Source organism: Phyllostomus discolor, chromosome 2, assembly GCF_004126475.2.
Source record: "Phyllostomus discolor isolate MPI-MPIP mPhyDis1 chromosome 2, mPhyDis1.pri.v3, whole genome shotgun sequence".
Lineage (NCBI taxonomy): Eukaryota > Metazoa > Chordata > Mammalia > Chiroptera > Phyllostomidae > Phyllostomus > Phyllostomus discolor.
Window position 1 is genome coordinate 180298759 of NC_040904.2, and position 21778 is coordinate 180320536.

General features: G+C 36.2%; 1 protein-coding gene across 3 annotated transcripts in view; it reads left to right on the forward strand.

Moving 5' to 3' along the window:
- The window catches only part of ITPR2 (inositol 1,4,5-trisphosphate receptor type 2), a 444101-nt gene that overhangs the window by 302671 nt on the left and 119652 nt on the right, over positions 1 to 21778 (forward strand). For all 3 annotated transcript variants that reach the window (XM_036019237.1, XM_028532208.2, XM_036019238.1), the window contains 2 exons: positions 3580 to 3675; positions 5191 to 5313. In XM_036019237.1, the coding sequence (XP_035875130.1) occupies positions 3580 to 3675; positions 5191 to 5313 (219 nt within the window). The remainder of the gene's footprint in view (positions 1 to 3579; positions 3676 to 5190; positions 5314 to 21778) is intronic.

The window sequence follows — 21778 nt, forward strand, 5'->3', positions numbered from 1 at the left end:
AGTGAAAATGCAGTTTTGAAAAAGGGTCATTTAAAATATCATTCATGTTATGAAGCACAATTTAAGTACACCTTTTCAAAATATGACGGAGATATCAAGGTATGTACAAAAATACCAAATGAATGGATTTGATTTGAAATATTTACAATATAGTTTTCTACCTAAACAATAAAGTATGTGTACTTTTCTTTAAAAAAATCTATGAGGCTCTGTGTATAGTGGCCAATATGACAACAGTATTTGTAAGACAGAATGATATATAGTGGCAAATTTTAGGGGCCTTCCTTGGATGCTTTTGATTATAAATTCTAGGTAACATTACAGATATACCACATTAAAAATGTTAAGGTCTTGTTTTATATAATTTACCCTTGAATTTAATTGTTTAATTATTTATGATTTTAAGTATACTTCCTTCTATATACTCATTTGTATACAATTTTATGAATTTTTCATATATACTTCTCAAATTACATTTTATAACTGACCTGTGACTATGAAGCGCTGAATTTGTAACTAGGTCATTTTGTTTTGTTTTGTTTTTAAGATTCTAGCTTCCTTTAGAAGAAAACCCTCTCTTAACACTGCTATCTGCTTTTGGTTTCTCAGTGTATGTAGGCTTTTCTACTTTCAAATTGATTCAGATTTCAGGAGATCATCTACAAGTCTCTTATTCTTCTAACATAGTATGAAAAAGAAGATTGGTTAGAAAAAAAATACCATAATGCCAATAGCATTCTGAAACTGGATGTATTTGAAAGGCATTATGCATCAGGCCTGCTGGGTGAGGTTCATCAGAGAAGACCGGGGTTGTTCGGCAGGGTTTTAGTTTTGAATTCTCTAGGGTCAGCTCAGATTACTCTAAGGATTTGAACTCTCTGCTAATCCTGGAACCTAATTTTTTAGGTATGTTATTTGTATGGACAAGATGCTAGATTATAAAAATACACAAATCTGTAAAATTATAAAATAAAACAGAAAAAAATTAATGCCACCTCCGCCACAAAATACTAAAATCTTTTCAGGGAAGGCCCATGACATGGGTGTATCATCATGTCATCATCTTCATCATCATTGTCATCATCATCATTAGTCATTTAAGACAATCTTTAGATTGTACTTCTGAAAGAAAAACATAGCTGGGTAGAGCTTGGTATTAAAACTACTCAGTCAAGAGGAGAGACAGGAGAAAAAAAAACCATGTTTTCAACAAAGCAGATCAGTCCCCCAGGACTCATCCTTTTGAGCGACCAAGAATTAGCCAATCTATCAGATGCGCAGTTCAAAACACTGGTGATCAGAAAGCTCACGGAACTGGTGGATTTTGGACGAAATCTAGATGAAAGAATGCAGATTACCATAAAACAGATGCAGGAAGACACACGGAGGAGAGCCAATAGTGAAAGGAAGGAATATGAGTCTCAAAACAATACAGTGGACCAGAAGGAAGATAGAATCGACCAGGCAGGAAAGCATGATGAAATAAGAATTCAAAAAATTGAGGAAAAGATTAAGAGCATCCAAGACACCTTTAAACGTTCCAATATCCGAATTATAGGGGTACCAGAATCAGAAGGGGAAAAGCAACAGATTGAGCACATATTTGAACAAATAATAAAGGAGAACTTCCCCAATCTGGCAAAGGGAACAGTCTTCCAAGAAATCCAAGAAGCTCAGAGAGCCCCAAAGAAGTTGGACCCAAGAAGAAACACACCAAGGCACATCATCATTACATTAGCCAAGGTAAAAATGAAGGAGAGAATCCTAGAAGCAGCAAGAGGTAAGGGGACAGTCACCTACAAAGGAGTTCCCATCAGACTGTCAGCTGATTTCTCCAAAGAGACCTTACAGGCAAGAAGGGGCTGGAAAGAAATATTCCAAGTCATGAAAGACAAGGACCTACATCCCAGATTGCTCTATCCAGCAAAGCTCTCATTTAGAATGGAAGGGCAGATAGAGTGCTTCTCAGATAAGGTCAAGTTAAAGGAGTTCATCATCACCAAGCCCTTATTTTATGAAATGCTAAAGGGACTTATCTAAGAAAAGAAGATAAAGAAAAGACATGTATAGTAAAAGGACAGAAAACTCACAAATATCAACAACCACACCTAAAGCAAAACCAAAAGAAACGAAGTAAACAATTAGAACAGGAACAGAACCACAGAAATGGAGGGCACATGGAGGGTTAGCAGCAGGGGAGTGGGAGGAGGAGAGAGGGGGAAAAGGTATAGAGAATAAGTAGCATAGAATGTAGGTTGAAAATAGATAGGGGGAGGGCAAGAATAGTACGGGAAATGTAGAAACTAAAGAACTCATAAGTATGACACATGGACATGAACTAAAGGGGGAAATGTGGGTGGGAGGGGGGTACAGGGGGGAGGGGAGAGAAGGGGGGAAATGGGACAACTGTAATAGCATAATCAATAAAATATATTAAAACAAACAAACAAACAAACAAACAAACAAAAAACTACTCAGTCAAATTAATTTGAAAAACTTTGAGTTTCTGTAGAGGATGTCTGCGTACCAAACAGCTGATGCAGTTTAAGTTTTCATCCTGAAGGTGTTAATTGGGGGTCACTGAGAAGCAGTGTGAAGCCATTTGACTGGACTTCTTTTGTGCTGCCATGAGAGGTTGTGTGTAGAGGTTGAACTTTTTGACCACTACACAAACACTGTGGAAATGCCTCTCAGGAAGTTTTTTATATCATCGTGCAATGTGCCGCAATTCTAGGGCAGCGCTCTTGAAAACAATGTAAAGAAACCTCTTTCTAAATGATGAGAATATGATGTGCTTTGTGTGGCAAGACTTCCTGTAATTCTGTGCACCTATTCTGGGTTATAAATCAACTGCATCAGAAACATTTTTGATATCTATAGGTAAACTGTTTGAGACAATATATTTATAAGTCAAATTAGAAAACATCAAAGACAACTTAAACTATTTCATTCCTTATTGGACAACAACAAAAAATATTATTCTTGTGCAACCCGGATTATAAACATGTAGCATATATACTGCCATATTGTGGGACTAGTTATCAATAAATTTACATTTTATTTCTAACTCATGAATTTAGAATTTTATAAATTTTCAGTAATTACTGCACAAATTTAGAATTTTGATTTGATAACATGTATTAATGTTTCATGTTAAACACAGTATGCTAACTCCTTAAATTATTTACCATTTCTGTGAAATATATCACCGATACTGGATCAGCTTACTGTCTTGTTAAAAATGTCATCATAGAAATGCCCGTTAGGGAATAGTGAAGAAAAATATGATTATATTTTAATGCATTATGTATAAATTCAATCTTATTTTTAAAACACCTTTTCAACAATATTTAAAATAGCCCTTGTAACTTATCTCCCATGATTCATTATTTTTATTTTGTGTTGACAATAAAGTAAAACATTCTATTTTAAAATGCTAATAAGCCAAACCAAATTAGCAGTTTAAAATTCTGTTTGATTAAAAAAGTGGTCTTGGTAATCTCAATTAAAAGAAATGCAGGGGATCGTTAACCCATGAAATAGATTTTTCTTGTGCATTAACTCAATCTGTTTCTTTAGAACAATGCCTCCAAGCTTTTGCTGGCCATTATGGAAAGCAGACATGACAGCGAGAATGCAGAGAGAATTCTCTTTAACATGAGGCCCAGGGAACTGGTAAGAAAACTTTCGAAAGCCGGGTTACTAAAGTACAACTGAAAGGGATAAGTCTGTCGTATGCATGTCAGGAAGATGTCTAGTGCTCTACCAAGGAGTGCTCTTCCGCTGCTCTACCAAGGCGTAATGACACACTACAAATACCTCAGAAGACCTCATGGCGGCAAAGGCCAGTGTAATGTGGGTCGTTAATGATTTCATTGGTTTTATCCACACTTCGCACTTTTCTCAACCAGATTGTCCCACTCTACTAAACTATCTGCAAATTCTTTTTGACAGGAAAAGTTCGCTTTAGTTTGTGTATTGGAATATATGGGGAGGTATATGAAAAATGTTTGTATGTCTCAAAAATTATATTTATACCTCTTTCTGAACAATGAAAATAAAACCAGTATCTTTTAAATTTGTTCTTATCAGTGAAATGTTGCAGACACTTGTTCTAGAGAAAAATTGGAGACTTGAGGGGGATTCCACAGAGATCATTAGTGGGCCTTCCTATTGTAGAAGTTATATTTTTTTTCCACATAAAAATCATGAAATAATATCAGCATGCGTGAAAGCATTGGGTTTCAAACATATTGAGAACATTTTCAAACCAGGTAGCTTAAATCCTAGGCTTAGGAGCACCACTGTTGGTGTTACGGGGAAATGCTGTGAAAGGCATTCTTTTGCTCTCCGATAGTAAGGAATGAAGTTGGGGAGGGCAGATAAAGACAAAGATAAGATGCATTTTGATGTAACTTATGTATAATGGGTGTCTAGTATCTGCATGGCAGTGGGCTAAGAGGGGCAAGAAAACTTTGCTTTAGTTTGTATATTGGAATATATTAGGAAACTTTAAAAAATATTTGTGCCCCTCAAAACTTATACAATATTTATACCCGTTCCTGAACAATAAAATTAAAATTAATATCTTTATACTTGCAGTTAAATGGGGTAATTGGTTATGTATTCATTCAAAAACAGACTGTACAATAGTCCCCTGAAAATACTGTTTCCTCAGCCTACAACACATTTATCTCATCATTCACTTCCTCCATGCCCACCCTCAACCTCCTGACTGAGTTAGTGCCCTGGCCCTGTGCTCAATTAGTGCCTCCTTGCCGTGGGGCGGTTTGCCTCTTGAGGGCAGATACTCTGTTGTATCTACCGCTGGGTCCTCAGTACAAAGTCGAATGTGCAGCACCATGGATCTCTGTTACCTAGTGGACCTTTAATAATAAATAATGGCTCCTTATTATGGCTCCAGAGTCTCCTAGTTCATGGGAACTTTGGCATTGTCAGCATTGAAAAATGAAAGCAAAGTCTTCCAAGGAAAATAGGGAATATTGTTAAGAAAATACTTCCCTGTTAATTTAAATAGAGATGGTTTCCAAGGCCATTTTCATTGAGTTCTTTGATGCTTTTCAAGTCTTAGGAAGCATGCCAGCTTTTAATTATACTTCATAAACAATGTAAAAGGCATGCTGTTTGTGGCGTTTCAAACCTGGCTGTTCCTGTTGGTGTTTTTGATAGGTGGATGTGATGAAGAATGCCTATAACCAAGGATTGGAATGCGATCATGCCAATGATGAGGGTGGAGATAATGGTGTTTCTCCAAAAGACGTTGGACACAATATCTATATTCTGGCCCATCAGGTATCACATTTTATATCTTTATATGATTTTGCTTATCTTATCAATTATGTCTTGTGTCATGGCTTGTCATCATATTTTCAAGTTCAGGTTCCTTCATTTACTCAGCACTTACCCTCCCCACCCTTGGGCCAAGTAGGGGGGAAATCTCCCAGAATGCCTGACTCTGTCCCCAGGGTTATGCTACAGGCCCCCCCCCCCCCCCCCCACACACACACTTGACACCAAAAACCACTGGTCAAAGAGGGAGTCCTGTGTCACATCCTAAGGAGTAGGTAAACACTGGCAACAAATGGAAGTTTTTAAGGAGAAAGGGTGAGAGGCTACTGAGAAGACAGAGAGTATAAAGTAGGGAGCACATTTAGGTCTAATCAGGACAAACCTTGTATAGGGCTTCTGACTCTGTGAATTACAGGGAGGCATGCTTCTCAATGGTTTCCATTGGAATTCTACCAAATATTAGGCTAACATAAATTCTTTTGAAGGAACAATTTCCATTTTATAACAACTTAATAAAAACAGGTGTTTGATAACTATTACTTGATAAATTGAATTCTATTAACATAAAGATCTACTTCTAATACATAAGTTCTAATTTTATCTTCTAATGCAGGTTTGTTTAAAAAATTTCTGCTATGTAAATATAACCAGAGACATTGAAATTAAGAACAAACTGACAGTAACCAGAGAGGAGGTGGGAGGGCATATGGGGGGAAAAGGGGGAAGGGTTTTCAGGAACATGTATAAAGGACACATGGTCAAAACCAAAGGGAGGGCAGATCACGGGTGAGAAGTGGGGATGGCTGCGGTGGGGGGAGTGGTGGGAGGAACATGGAGACAACTGTACTTGAACAACAACAAAAAAGTTAAAAATTAGAAAAAAGGTTAATAATTTTATATGAATATATGCCAATTTGATTTTGTTTATAGTAGCTCCCTCTTTTTTATGAATAAGGTCCAAGCTTTGTAGACTTCCCCAATCTTTCTCTCTAATTGTTTTCTCCCATTGGCAGTCTCTCCCTTTTCCTGCCTTCCTGTACACCTTATCACTTAATCTAACAAATACTAATAAATATAAGGTAAGATTCTTGGTAGATTTAAATTTTTTAAATTTTTACAGTTTTATTGAGATGTCATTGACATACAGTATTGTATGAGTTTAAGGTATTAAAAGGTGTCTCTTTAGGCACTTCTGGTCCTTCTCTGTCCTTTGTATGCAAAATTAAATATAATTTTTATAGAATATTCAGAAGAGTCAAATTCTAAAATATATTTCTTTAATTTAAATTATTTAACTATAAATGAAACGAAAACAACTTACCCATTTCCTGCCTTTGGTGACCTGTCCTTTGTATCTATGAACTCGGGTATACATACACACACATATACGTGTGCGCATGAGAGATCGTACAGTATTTGTCTTTTCTCTTTTTCATTTAGCATAATGCTCTAGAGTTTCATCAGTGTTGTTCCGGATGGCAAGATTTCATTTTTTATTGGTGAATAATATTTCTCTCTGTGTGTATACATCTTTATGTATGTATCCATCAATGGACACTTAAATTTTTTCCATATCTTGGCTATTGTAAATAATATTGCAATGAACATGAGGATGCACATGTTTTAATATTAGTGTTTTTGTTTTCTTTGAATGAATACCCAGAAGTGAATTTGGTAGATCATATGATAGTTCTATTCTGAGTTATTTAAGGAACTAACATACTGTTTTCCATAGTGGTTGCACCACTTTACATGCCCTCTAGTAGTGCATGAGTGTTCTCTTTCTCCACTTCCTTGCCAACACTTGTTATTTCTTCTCTTTTTGATAATTAGTCGTTCCAACAGGCCTGAAGTGATATCTCATTGTGATTTTGATTTTCATTTCCCTGATAATTTATGATGTAAGAATCTCTTTATCTACTTGTTGGCCATTTGTTTGTCTTCTTTAGAAAAATGTCTATTTAGATCTTCTGCCCAGTTTTAAGTGGATTATTAGGTTTTGGGGCTTCTGATTTGCATGTGTTCTTGATATATTTTTGATATTAACCCCTTATCAGTATATGAGTTGTAGGTATCTTCTCCCATTCAGTAGGTTACCTTTAAATTCTGTTGATGGTTTCCTTTGAGGTGCAGAAGAAACTTTTTAGATTAATGTAGTCTCACTTATTTGATTTTGCTTTTGGTGTCAGATTCAAAAAGTCATCACCAAGACCTATGTCAAAGCTTATCACTTGTTTTCCTCTAGTAGTTTTATGTGTTCAAGTCTTATATTCAAGTCTAATCCATTTTTAGTTAATTATTGTGTATAGTATGTCTTTGTGTAATTAATTTCTAGTTTCATATACTATGGTCAGAAAAGATGCTTGATAAAATTTCAGTCCTCTTAAATTTATTAAGACTTATTTTGTGGTTGAAAATAAGATCTATTTCGGAAAATTTTCTGTGTGTACTTGAGAAAGATGTGAATTTTGTTGCTTTTGGATGCAATATTCTGTAATAAATATCTGTTACTTCATCTGGGATCATTTAAGGCTGGTGTTTCCTTATTGACTTCCTGTCCAGAGTATCTATACATATATGTAGTTGGAATATTAAACTACTCCACTGTTGTTGTATTGCTATCTATTATCCCTATTAGGTCTGTTAATATCAGCTTTATATATTTAGGTGATCCTATCTTGGTACCTAAATGTTTTTAAATGTTATATCTTCTTGTTTTTTATTTTTTATTGAATATATTAGGGTGATATTGGTTAATAAAATTACATGGGTTTCAGGTGTACAATTCTATGATACATCATCTGTATATCCTATTGTGTGTTCACCATCCCAAATCAAGTCTCCTTCCATCACCATTTATACCCCATTCATCCTCTTCTATCTCTTTCTCATGCCTCTTTCTCTCTGGTAATCACCATACTATTGTCTGTATCTGAGGGTATTTTTCCCCTTAGCTTAATCCCTTCACCTTTTTAACCCAGCCCTCAAAACTCCCTCCCCCCTGACAGCTGTAAGTCTACTCTCTTTATCTACGGATCTGTAGTTTAGTTCATTAGATTCTACATATAAGTGAAATCATATGGTACCTGTCTTTCTCTGACTATTTAGCATAATATTCTCTAGGTCCATCCATGCTATTGCAAAGGTAAGATTTTTTTCTGTTCCTGGCTGGCGTAACTCAGTGGATTGAGTGCAGGCTGCAAACCAAAGTGTCGGAGGTTTGATTCCCAGCCAGGGTACATGTCTGGGTTGCAGGCCATGACCCCCAGCAACCGCACATAGATGTTTCTCTCTCTCTTTCTCCCTCCCTTCCCTCTCTAAAAATAAATAAATAAAATCTTTAAAAAAAAGATTTTTCTATTTTATTGGAGTAGTATTCCATTGTGTAAATGTACCATGGCATTTGTATCCATTTATCTACTAATGGGTACTTGGGCTGCCTCCATATCTTGGCTATTGTAAATAATGCTGCAAGTGAATGATGGGGTGCATATATTCTTTCAAATCAATGTTTGGGGTTTCTTTGGACATGTTTCCAGAAGTAGAATTGTTGGATCATAATGCAGTTCCATTTTTAATTTTTTTGAGGAAACTCCACACTGCTTTCCTCAGTGGCTGCACCAATCTGCATTCCCACCAACAGTGCACAAGGGTTCCCTTTTCTCCACATCCTCACCAACACTTGTTTTTTCATTTTTTGATGATGGCCATTCTGACAGGTGTCAGGTGATATCTCACTGTGGTTTTCATTTCCATTTCTCTAATGATTAGAGACGTTGAGCATCTTTTCATATGTCTATTGGCCAGCTGTGTGTTCTCTTTAAAAAACTGTCTATTCACAGCCTTTGTCTATTTTTTAATTGGATTGTTTATTTTTGTGTGTGTGTTGAGTTTATAAGTTCTTTATAAACATTAGATATTAACCCTCTATCAGATGTATCATTGGTGAATATGTTCTCCCTTTCATTGGGTCTTTTCATTTTGTTGATGGTTTTTTATTTTTTATTTTTTCCTGTGAAAACAGTTTTCAGTTTGATGTGGTCTTATTTTTAATTTTTTTTCTATTGTTTCTCTTACCTGAGGAGAAATATCAGAAAAAATATTGCTATGAAAAGTGTCCAAGATTTCACTGCCAGTGTTTTCTTCTAGGATATTTATATTTTCAAGTCTAGCATTTAAGTCTTTAATCCATTTTGAGTTTATTTTGTCTGTGATGGTCTAGCTTTATTTTTTTGCATGTATCTGTCTAATTTGCCCAACACATTCATTGAATAGACTATCTTTACTCCATTGTATGTTTCTGCCTCCTTTGTCAAATATTAATTGACTATAAAGGTGTGGATGTATTTCTATGTCTGTTTTATGCTGGTACCATGCTATTTTGGTTCCTATGGTCTTGTAAAATTGTCTGATATCATATAGCATGATTGCTCAAAATTTTTTTCTTTCTTAAGATTGCTGTGGCTATTCAGGGTCTCATTACAGTCCCCGTTTCAAAGTCTATTTTGTCTGATACAAATAGTGCTACTCCAGCTTTCTTTTGGTTTTCCTTTGTATCCCTTCACTTTCAGTCTATTTGTGTCCTTACATCTGAAATGAATCTTTTGTTTGCAACATATAGATGGCCTTGTTTTTGTTTTTTATCCATTCATTTACTCTATCTCTTTTGATTGGAGAATATAGCCCACTTACATTTAAGGTAATTATTGATAGGAATGTGCATTTTGCATTTTATTAATTGTTTTCTGGATTTTTTTTGTAGTTCCTTTCTATTCCTTTCTTCTCTTGCTCTGTTCCTGTGCACTTTGATGACTTTCTCTTGTGGCATGCCTATTCCTTTCTCTTTATTTTTTGTGTATTTACTATAGGTTTTGCTCTATGATTATTATGAAACTTATACATAACAATTCATATTCATAAGAGCCTATTTTAAGTTGCTAACAACTTAAGTTTGATCCCAGTGTAAAGTTCAACATTTACTAACTCCCCACAATTTATATTTTTCACATCACATTTTACATATTATTATCTTGTATATCCCTTAACCAAATCTGTAATCATAATTATTTTTACTACCTTTGTCTTTTAACCTTTATATGAGCTTTATACATGATTAATTTACTTCCTTTACTATGTATTTACCTTTACAGTGAAATTCTAAAAGATACTAACAAAAAATTGCTGTTGTTTTGTAATAGTTGGATGATTGAGAAGCTTTTTAGGTCTCTCATAGTATAGCAAAATACATATATAAGACAGTAAAAAGATAAGAGCAGATGGATTATAGCTAGAAAGACCAAAAGGAATTGTAGGTATTAAGGAACTAAGAGCTAAGATGAAGGACAAGCTGAAGGAAGTGGAACATGGAGACTTAAGATGTAGAAAAGATGTAGCTTTAGAGAAAACGAGAAATCAGGTGACAGGAATTGTGTCAAGCTAGAAAAGGAAAGACTAGAGATTGAACGTGAGTGGAAAGAAAAGAATCACAGGCTGATACTAAAATCGCACTGGCCACTATAACAAATACAGAGATGTGGTGACATAGCCATGTGTGTGTTGGGTAAGGAGTTCCTTCAGAAGCTGTGGCATTGTGGAGGAGTGAACAGTTTGGTTTAGAAGAAGGAATTAGGGAATATAGCCACCCATGTGTTCCTGACTGAAAGCTAGTTTTGCTTTCTCTGGAGAGTTTATTCCCAGTGTATGAGTGAGCAATGTCATGAAAAAGGCCAGATCATGTAGCTTTTAAGAGGAAAATGAACAATCAGACCAGCCAAGTCAGTGCTGGAACCAGTTGAGTCAGATAACTTCATGTTCATACGGATAATGTTTAAAAATACAATCTTACATTACCAGTATAATATGAGTAACAGTAAAAATGTCAAGGTCAAGAAAAGCCTTTGTTAGGTCAGCTCAGTTTAAAGCAGATTAAGTATAACAGAGAATACAAATTTTAAAAGGCTGAGGTAGATGTTGAAAATAATGGAGAATGAGAATAATGCATGCAAGAGCTAGTTACGGGTCAAAGGGTAATGATGGAAAATATGAAAGAAGTTAAAAATAAAGACAGCATAAAAGTCAGTGATTCTGAGGGATCTGAGTTTGTGAGAATGCTGGGAGAGAGCAGGTTAATTAAAAGGTAATGGTGAAATTGTCCAAGAAGTGGGAACTCAGCAGTAGTAAAGAAGGAACAAAGGGTTAAAAGCTACATAACTGAAATAAAGAGATGTGAAAATGGCTTGAATGGATATATAGAATTTTATTAATTTTCCAAAAACCAAAATATTGGAAAAACAGTAGTTTGTGAAGCAGTGATGGTATAATGTAGACATATGTAAATAAAGCCAGACTTCAGGAAGAGGGAGAGTATTAGACTGAATAAGGGACAGGGATTCTGAATTGCTAAATCCTTTAATGCTTGTGATTACATTGCGAGAATGTAAACATGAAAAAGGAGTCCATATGGGTTCCTTCTAGGAACTCATTGAGGAGAGGTACGGCTACATATATTGAACACTGTGTATAAGTGACAGTGTGGAGCAGCGATTTTCCACCAGTATGTTGCAAAAATTTTTTAAACGTGCAATACCTGCCCATTTAGTCAGGGGCACTGACCTCTTTTCCCGTAGACTGTGAAGTAAAAAAAAACAACAGCTAACACAACGATAGCCATGCAATGTGAATGACTCAAAAGTATACCATTTTTGTCAGACTGGCAAAAAATGTAACTTTTGGTGTGCCACAGAATTTTAGCAATTGGTTTGTGTGTGCCACAAGATGAAAAGGTTGAAAATCAGTGGTGTAGAGGTAAGCAACTGTCTGCTTACTTTCTTACAGTGACACAGACAGCTGTTATCTTGCCACTTTATAAGTATATTCTTTATGGGGTGACTCCTTTTACCAGTTTTTCATGAAAAATTGTTTGCACTCTTATAAGAGAACCCACTGTGTTCTTTTGATCTTTCTACCAGTGGCCTCTTTGGCTTTCTCTGGGCCAGGGTACTGTATTTCATTTCTTGAGAGGCCGTACGCCACTGCTGAGTTCTGTATGATCCTGTTGTCCAAACAGCTTCCACTTGGTAGGCACAAACCAGTGTGAAGCAGTGGTTGTTGTAAGCTTTGCCTCCGGAGTGGCTGTGGAGCTGTGCTCCAGGGGCTTGGCCGAGCCCAGGTGTCACTGTTTTCAGGGCTACCGGGGGTGGGGGGGGTTGTTAGGCTCCTGCATGCTGATGACCGCGCAGATTGGTTTCTGCCTTTGTGCAGTCCAGTCATTCCAAAACCAAGGTTCAGCTTCCTCCTTGTTTTACTATAATCATCTTTTGCACAGACAGTTTATTTTGGCACCCTCAGACTTTCAATTTTTGTTGTTATTCTTTTTATGGTAGTGAGGTAGTTCTGCTTTTCCTACCATGACATCCTTTTTGGTCCTTCTTGTGGTTGGTGTTACAAGAAACAAATAATGCTTCTTGTAAGTGTCTTGTCTGATCTACATAAAGCTATAAAAATACTTTAAGAAGGGAATTTCTCAAGTTCCCATACCATTGTGTCGTGCAGAGAATTTCCTTAAAATGAAGCTGTGTATCCTTTTGGGCCTTTTGTCCTCCACATGCTGCTCTAGTCTCGGCTTTTTACATTCTGCTTCCTTCCTGTTCTTTCTTCTCCTTATTCCTGTATTTCTGCACAGCAGTCACTGCCCACAATATAGAACATTGTCAGTACTTTGTTTCATTGGTCCCATTGGAGCAACTTTTGTTTTGCTGTTTGAGATATTTTATTTTATTTCATTTTATTCTCTTTTACTCAACTGTACTCTATTCTATTCTATTCCATTTCATTTCAAATTTAATTCTCCCTGAGCTTTATTAAGATATAATTGACACATACCACTGAGTAAGTTTAAGGTGTATGATGTGTTGAGTTTATACATTTATGTATTGCAAAATGACTAGCACCGTAACATTAGCTACCAACTCCATCCAGTTGCATAATTACCATTTCTCGTTGGTGATGAGAACATATAAAATGTACTCTCTTGGCAACATTCAATTGCACAGTACATTATTGTTAGCCACTATCACTAGGCTGTACATAACATCCCCAGAATTTTTAAATATTATAACTGGACGTTTGCATCCTTTGGCCAATATCTCCCCATTTCTTCCACCTCCCAACCCCTGGTAACCATCACTCTACCCTCTGTTTCTCTGAATTTGACATTTTTAGATTTCATGTATAAGTTGTATTATGCAGTATTTTTCTTTCTCTGTCTGATTTATTGCACTTAACATAATGCCCTCAAGGTTCCTCCAAGTTGTTAGAAACAGCAGGACTTCCTTCTTGCTCATGGCTGAGTAAGATTCCAATGTACACACGAACACACACACATGGTATGGCAAAAGTAGGTTTACAGTTGTGAGTACACTAAACACAGAGTTAATAAAGCAATTGTAATAATCATAACCTGCATGTCTTTTCCATCGATATCTGTATCTATATATCTATATCTAATCTCATATCTTTATCCATTCATCCACTGTTAGATTATTTCATATCGTGTCCATTGTGAATAATGCTGCTATGAATATGTGATATCCCCTGTTTTAATACCTATTGTACTAGAATTAAGAAGTATATAGAGAAAGAAGCATTAGATAGCAAGCCATTAGAAAGCAAAAATACCTCCTGCTCATAAGGCAAGAAAGAATGGATCACTTTAAATTGACTATATAAAAGTCTATTTCCTTTGCCAGATTAGGGAAGTTCTCCTTCATTATGTTTTCAAATAAAGTTTCAATTTCTTGCTCTTCCTCTTCTTCTTCTGGACTTCTATGATTTGGATGTTGAAATGTTTAAAGTTGTCCTGGAGGTTCCTAAGCTTCTCCTCATGTTTTTGAATTCTTGTTTCTTCATTTTGTTCTGGTTGACTGTTTATTTCTTCTTTCTGCTACAAACCATTGATTTGAATCCTGGTTTCCTTCCCTTCACTGTTGGTTCCCTATGCATTTTCCTTTATTTCACTTTTCATAGTCTTTCCTTTTTCCTCTATTTTGTGACCATACTCAACCATTTTTGTGAGCATTCTGATAATCAGTGTTTTGAACTCTGCATCTGATATGTTGGCTATCTCTTCATCACTTAGTTGTATTTTTTTCTGAAGCTTTGATCTGTTCTTTCATTTGGAACCTAAAAAACAAAACAAAAACAAAAACAAACTAAGCAAACAGCTAGAACAGGAACAAATTCACAGAAATGGAGATCACATGGAAGGTTATCAGCAGGGAGGAGGAGGAGGGAGAATGGAGGAAAGGTGCAGGGAATAAGCATAAATGTTAGGTACAAAGTAGAGAGGGGTAGGTTAAGAATAATATGGGAAATGAAGAAGCCAAAGAACTTATATGTATGACCCATGCATATGAACTAAGTTGCAGTAATGATGGTAGGAGGGAGGTACAGGGCAGAGGGGAACAAAGGGGAAAAAAATATGGGACAACTGTAATAGCATAATCAATAACATATATTAAAATAAAAAATAAATTGGCTACATGAAATTATTTTTAAAATACAGGCTTGGAAATTCTTTACAAGCATTTCCCCATGTCACTAAAGGGTCTTTGAAAATGTAATTTTAATGTCTGCATAATTGTTCCTTGTTTGAATGTACCATAATTTATTGAATTACTCCTTATTGTTAGGCATTTAGTTTTCTAATGTTTTTGATATTATAAATCATGCTGTGATTAATATCCTCATCATATTAATCTTTGCCTGCTACACAGATTCTTTTCCTAGGGTGAATTCCAAGAAGTTTAATTACTAGGTTGCAGAGTTGTAACTATTTTATGGTTATTAGTGCATATTATAAAATTGTTTTTCACAGTGTGTGATGTACTCATTTTAGTGAATTCTAAAATTATTACCATAAAAAAAACTTTGCCAAGCTAATAGTGTTTGGACCATAGTAGCCCCTCAACAAATGTTTGTTGAATGAATTAATGAATTATAGATTAAATCAGATCTCATTTTAAGTCACATATTTTGGATTACTAATAAAGTAGACTGTCTTTTAATATGTTATTTGGTTATTCCTGTTTCTTCTGTGAATTACTTAAAAATGTGTTTATCTATACTGTTGGGGTTCATTTTTTTCCTGGTGAATTTTAATTAAGGTTAACAAACCTTAGTCATCATCATTATATCTGCTTCTCCCTGATTCATTTGCTTTTTAAATATTTTAATGCTAGTTTTCTTTCATAACCTTGAGAGCTGTTAAACACTCACATAAATTGTCTTCTAATGTGTGAGGAATTCAGGTTTGTAGTCAATTATGTAATTTTTTCATGTTATCATTCAGAAATAATCAAAAAGTAAGTTCTGATGCTAACTCATCTCTAAAGACAAAGCCCCAGACTCAGGAGCAGCGGCGCTCTGTGAGGGCGGGTTTGGAGGAGCTCAGTGGGTGTGGCGTAGAGCATGGGTCACAGAGGGACCATTAGGGAAAGAGACCGGAACTTAAATTAAACCACCTTCAGGGCCAGTCAGGGCATGTGAATGAGTGATTTGGGGACAGGTGTGACTGAGGCGATCAGGTGATAGTCTTCCAAAGCACCACCATTGCTCCCCTCTGTTGACTTTCCAAATGGGATTACAGGCCCTGGACTTCCATTTTTCTACTACTTCAAAAGAAGCCTGAATTTTGAAGTTTTTGAAACATGTGAAATTTCTTAATTTTTAAAAGTTAACTCATTCAAATTAAAACAAAACAAAACACTGAGTAGTCCAAACAAAACTCACCAGCAAGTAGGATGCAGCACAGGAGCCAGAGTTTGCCACTTGTGGACTGAAGGATACAAACTTCTCATTTATTCATCACTCAGTTGAATGGATTTTTGAGTGTTTGCTAGATCCCATACACTATGTTAGATACCAGAAATACTCACTGAAGTCCAGCAAGAGACCAGCACTCAGGGAATTTACATTCTGCCCGGTGTCATGAAGAGTAGACAAACCAGAGGTAGCAGATAGTGAACCCAGCTCTGCAGCAAGTGAGAATGAGATGTGAGGGGACACAGTAACGAGGTGCCATTGTAGATTGGGTGATCGGGGGCTTTCTCCGAAAAGGTGAAATTGAAGCTATTTGTAAGTGAGAAAGGAACAACCAGCAGTATGAAATAGGGAGTTAAGGGGGGAGCATCCCTGGGAGTAGCTGGAAAGCAGCAATGAGCCTGGTGTGTTCGGAGGAACATGAGACCTGTGTAGCTGGACCCTTAACAAGCTATTAGCACTTGAACATTGTATTAAATACATGGAATGTACCTAACACTTATTTATTATAAGACAGTCATTCAAGAACATTTGTTAAGCTCCTCATGTAAAGCATTGTTTCAGTTGCCAAGTTGGAAGGATGAGTAAAGATGCCATCAAGAACCTTGCAGTTAAGCATGTGTGCAGGGGGAGAGGGAGATAAATCATTATAATTTAATGTGCTTTAGTGAAAATGGGGGAATGCACAAAATATGCTTCCCTTGGGAGTCAGGAGAGGATTCATGGGAGAGGTGACACTTGGACTGAGTCATGAAGGACAGAAGGATAGGGAGGACATTCTAGGCAGAGGTAGCAACTTCTACAAAGATGCATCACAGGTATTTCAGAGCAAGGAACTTCTTTTGGGTATATAGGTAGACACATTTTGGTATCTACTGGTGTCTTTATATAAAACAAATTACAGTTGATTTGAATTTAGTCCAAATCTTTGATAATGATTGTGATTGTGGCATTCAACAGGTGTTCAATAAAAAATGAATGAATGAATGAATGAGTGGATCAATCAATGACTAGGACAGGACATACTCTAAAACTGTAGTATTTTATAATTTATGTTATAGTAAAAAACTGAGTAAAATATTATGCTGTTATCATCATCCTTATCATGATCAAAGTTAATGATATTTTTCCCACTAGGGTATAAATTCCTTATGCTCAGACATAATTTTTGCCCTTTTCCTGTGCCAAGAACATACTTAGTATATGGTAGATACTCAGGAAGTATATGGGGGAATAATTTCTTGCAAAAACTCATGTATACTGATAATCTTTTTATGTAATACAGGTACTATGTAAGATTAATAGAATCCTACAAAACTGATGTTAGCATTCTAGCAGTCAAAGATATTGTTCAACTGTGCACTCTCCTTTTAATTCTTGTAGGTCACTCTTTGCCAGTTATGCCAGCAAACCACATAGATAGGTCCCTGTAACATCTTTCTTTATGCCAGCCACTTTTATTATTTGCTCATGATGCTACCCACTCCTCTGAACTAATAAAATATCTCCTCCTGTTCTTAGCACTCATTTTAGTATTATCTTAGTTGCTCTGAGATCCAAATTGAGACCTACTTACTCCTTTTCCTAGGTGAACCAACAAAGATCTGATCTTGGTTTGGAATTTGGATGTTATCTTTACCCAAACCTTATATATACTTTCACACTAGCTCATCCTCGATATCATCATAGAATTGTTCTTTGTTTCATGTATGTTTGTCTTGGCTACTTAATTCGTAGTAGATTCACAACATTTAGGCCCCTATGAGGCCTTATTTTTTTTTTTAAAGGAAACTTACTACAAAGAAAAATATCATAGGAACAATGCTTAGGTACAACAGTTTAACTCCTCTAGTAGGCACCAATGTGTCTTTCACCAAGCAGCAAGGAATCTTTGGATTACTGCCATCTATATGATCTATCAAAACCACAGTTAACGGGAGCAATAAAAATGCAATCTAAGAAATGAATCGAAACTGGACTCTCCAGTTGTTAGTTTGGTACAAGGACCATGATGCCAAGTTTAGTGGAAGCAATTATTTTTCTGCCTAACATTTCATGCTTGGTAGATTTATATTTATTTCTGAGTGATATAATTATTAGAGCATCAATATGAATTCTAGCAACATAGAAGACCTTGGCCGTGCCTCTGGCTCCTTATGTCTGCTCTGACTTGACTGTATCCACTAAATTCAAAGTCTGTTAGGACAGCTAGAGATATTAGGCAGGGCTGTTTCTACATATATATTTTTCTAGGCAGGAAAGTATGTCACATGTCCTAGCATATTTTAGATCCTTGGGGTGTTGCTCTGCCCCCGATGAAAGCCTTTCAGGAGGTTTCACTGAACCTCCTGATGGTAGGCTCTAGCCATCGTGTTGCAAGGACTGGGGTCCTTTGTGTCATGCTGAAAGAATTTTCTAGGTGTCCTGATAGTCTGCATTAATTTATTTTTTCCTCAAAAATTTCATCTCAGGGCTGCACTTGCTTAAGCTGCATTCATTTTAAGGGATGCATATACATTGCTTTAAATAGCTAAATTTTAATTTATGCTAAACTCATATGAAATGTGTTTATTACTCAGACTACTGAAAATGTTTTCCTTTGAGACTTAACGCTACTTAACCTCTCCACAGCTTCGGTTTTCATATCTAATACGTAGTAATCAGCATTGCCTCATTTCCTTTAGAAACAGGATGGGTTTGTAATTGGTATACATAACTTCCATCTTTAATATCTTGAAGGGTTTTAACTAACTTACAATTACTCCATCTTTATTACTGCTTGTAATGCAGAAAGTAGAAAACACAGCTGGGTTTTGAAACTCACAGAGGCACATGTAGCTCAGTAGTCTGTTGGCCAGAATGATGTACAAACAGCTTAGCTGTTGTTTACCCCTGCACCCCACATTTTCTGCATCAGCTGATTATGTCACTCAACTTCTCTGACTTTGCCTTTCTCATCTAGGAAAATATGATGGGAATTCATGAGCTATGTTTGCAGAGCAAACTTGCAGAAACTTATATGGACACCAGAGAGTAACTGGACCATGGTGGCTCTTTTACTGGATTAGACTCTGTTTTAGATAATGTGACAGAGTCACTAATGAGCTACTGGATAGTTATGTATTTATACCTTATCTACTTATCAAAGGAATTTGATGTTGAATAAGAAATGCACTTGTATAATTAGACTGTTAGAATATAAAATCAAAATCCTTGAGAAGGAAAAGGAATCTGAGAATGCTATGGGGCTTGGTTAGTATTCTTACTGTTTATCAGTAGTAGCTCTGAGTTTCATGGTAACCAAGAGTGAAGAATAAAGGGCAATACAATTAACATCTACACTATTTATAATGACCAACTTTTTTCTGGTATGTATCTAAAATGAATTTATACAAGGGCATAGAGCAACAAGGGGAACAATGTTTCCTGAACAGTTCTGCAGAACACACCAGATAAAAAATGCACATAGCTCTTTGTAGTCCTCGAGGATAAAAAATGATCAAAACATCTGAGTTATAATCAGTATGTATATAAATAAACATGAACAATACAACCATCAAAATTACATTTACTTCATTAATGGACTTAGGTAATGTATAAACTTTTCAATATTTGAACTTAGTTGAAAACAAACATTTTAAAATACGAGGAGATTATTTTATTAGATTGTAGAAAATACACTTCTCCTAATTACCCAACTACATGAAAAACCTGTTACTAGTCTTGGCTACAGATATTCAGAAATATAAGCAACTAAAGGCACTTTGACTGAAAACTTAACAAAAAAGCAAGTTTCTTTCCAAAAAAAAAGGAAAAAAGAAAACCAGAATTAGCTATTTTCCCCATCCCCAAAGATGTTTTGCTATGTTGCTATCACAAAGCAGTTTGAGGTAATAAAATATATGATTATTAACTAGTAAAATACATGATTATTAACTAATTTTGCTTTGAGCATTAATTATTCTGTGTTTCTTGGCAGCCAAGGCAAAAAAAATTAGGAAAGTTACAAGATTCATATGTGATGCAAAAGCAAAACAAAACAAAAACAAAAAACCTAATACCAATTATTAGTGAAGTACAAAATTCCTATTAATTCTAAGAGGAAGTTATTGAAGAACCCTCGTGTAGGAAAGTTAATCATTGGTGGTGTTATGGAGGTTTAGATAAGCAGGCCTTCTTCACTAATACAATTTAGTAATAAAAAATGCCTATCTCACACCAAACATTCACAACAAACAACAACTGGATCCTGTTGCCACGTATTCTCTGTAGTAAGAAAAGGTAAACAGATTTTCCATTTATATCTTAACATACTAGGTGGGTTGGCAATTTTCTACACAAACATTTCTGCACATGCATCCACCATCTGCACAGAATCTGGTGCACAGTAAGTGCACCATAAACATTAAGCCTCATCAGAATTACTTCCATGACCTTCCTCTTCTTCATTAATTCTTTATTTGATGCATGTTTATTGACCACCCACGATGACCAGGCGGTGTTCTTGATGACAGGGTAAAGTGATGAGCAGACAGACAGAAATCCCTCTCCTCCATGAGCGTACCTTCTTGTGGGGTTGTCTCCCTCCTTGCAACCATGTTGCACGTTTCTTCCAGGAGCAGGTGTTCTACAGACATCAATTTTGCAATGGAGGGGGATTGCATGGGGCATAAAAATGAGATATAGTCTTTACCCTCATGGAATGTACTGTTTATTACATGGAGACATAAAAACAATTGCAGTGTGGCAAGTCCTGTGGAAGATGTGTGTCTGGGGTCCTCTGGAATCTCCATTGGGAGTGTACATGGGAAGGTGAGCATGTGGCAGAGACAGGCAGGGAGAGAGACTTGGTTTTCCCTCTGTACTCTGTCATTTGATTATTCACTTAGCATTTAAGCAGGCAAATTTGCTTCTCCCAAACCCCCTAGCCCACTTGTTCATAACTCTCTTTCCTTTCATAGCAAAACTGATCAAAATATTATATGAAATTGCTATCTTAATTCTTCTCTTTCTGTTCTCTCTTAAATCTATCCCCACCTTTCTGCCAGGATTTCATCCTTACTGACACCAAAACAGCTCATGGTGAGGTCACTGGTGACCACCACCTTGCTAAATCTAGTGATCTGTTCTCATTCCTCATCTTATTTCATTTGTCACTAACCTTTCACAGAGTTGGTCATTCTCTTCTTCTTGAAGTAATTTCTTGACTTCACTTTCCTGCAGCACAATTTTCTGGTCTTTGTGCTTCCTTTCCAGCACCTCCTTCTTAGTTTTCCTCACTGGTTCCCAGTTCTTCTCTGCTTCCCCTAGAAGTGTTCCGATCCGTGTGTTCTAGGACTCATTCCATGGATCTCTTCTCTTCTCAGTTGACATTCACTCCCTAGATGATCTCATTCAGTCACATGACTTGAAACACCAGCTGTACCACGATAAATCCCAAATTTATATCTTTAGCGTGGGCCTCTATTCTGAACACCAGACTGGTACATCCAACTGCTTGTTTAAGATCTGTATTTGAATGTCATTTTAGGCATCTCACACTTTATCCTTAATGGAACTCTTGATTCTCCCACAGTCTTTCCAACTTAGATACAAACCCAGACTCTCTGACTCTTGACACCTGAGCTCCTCGTCATCACTCCAACCTGCT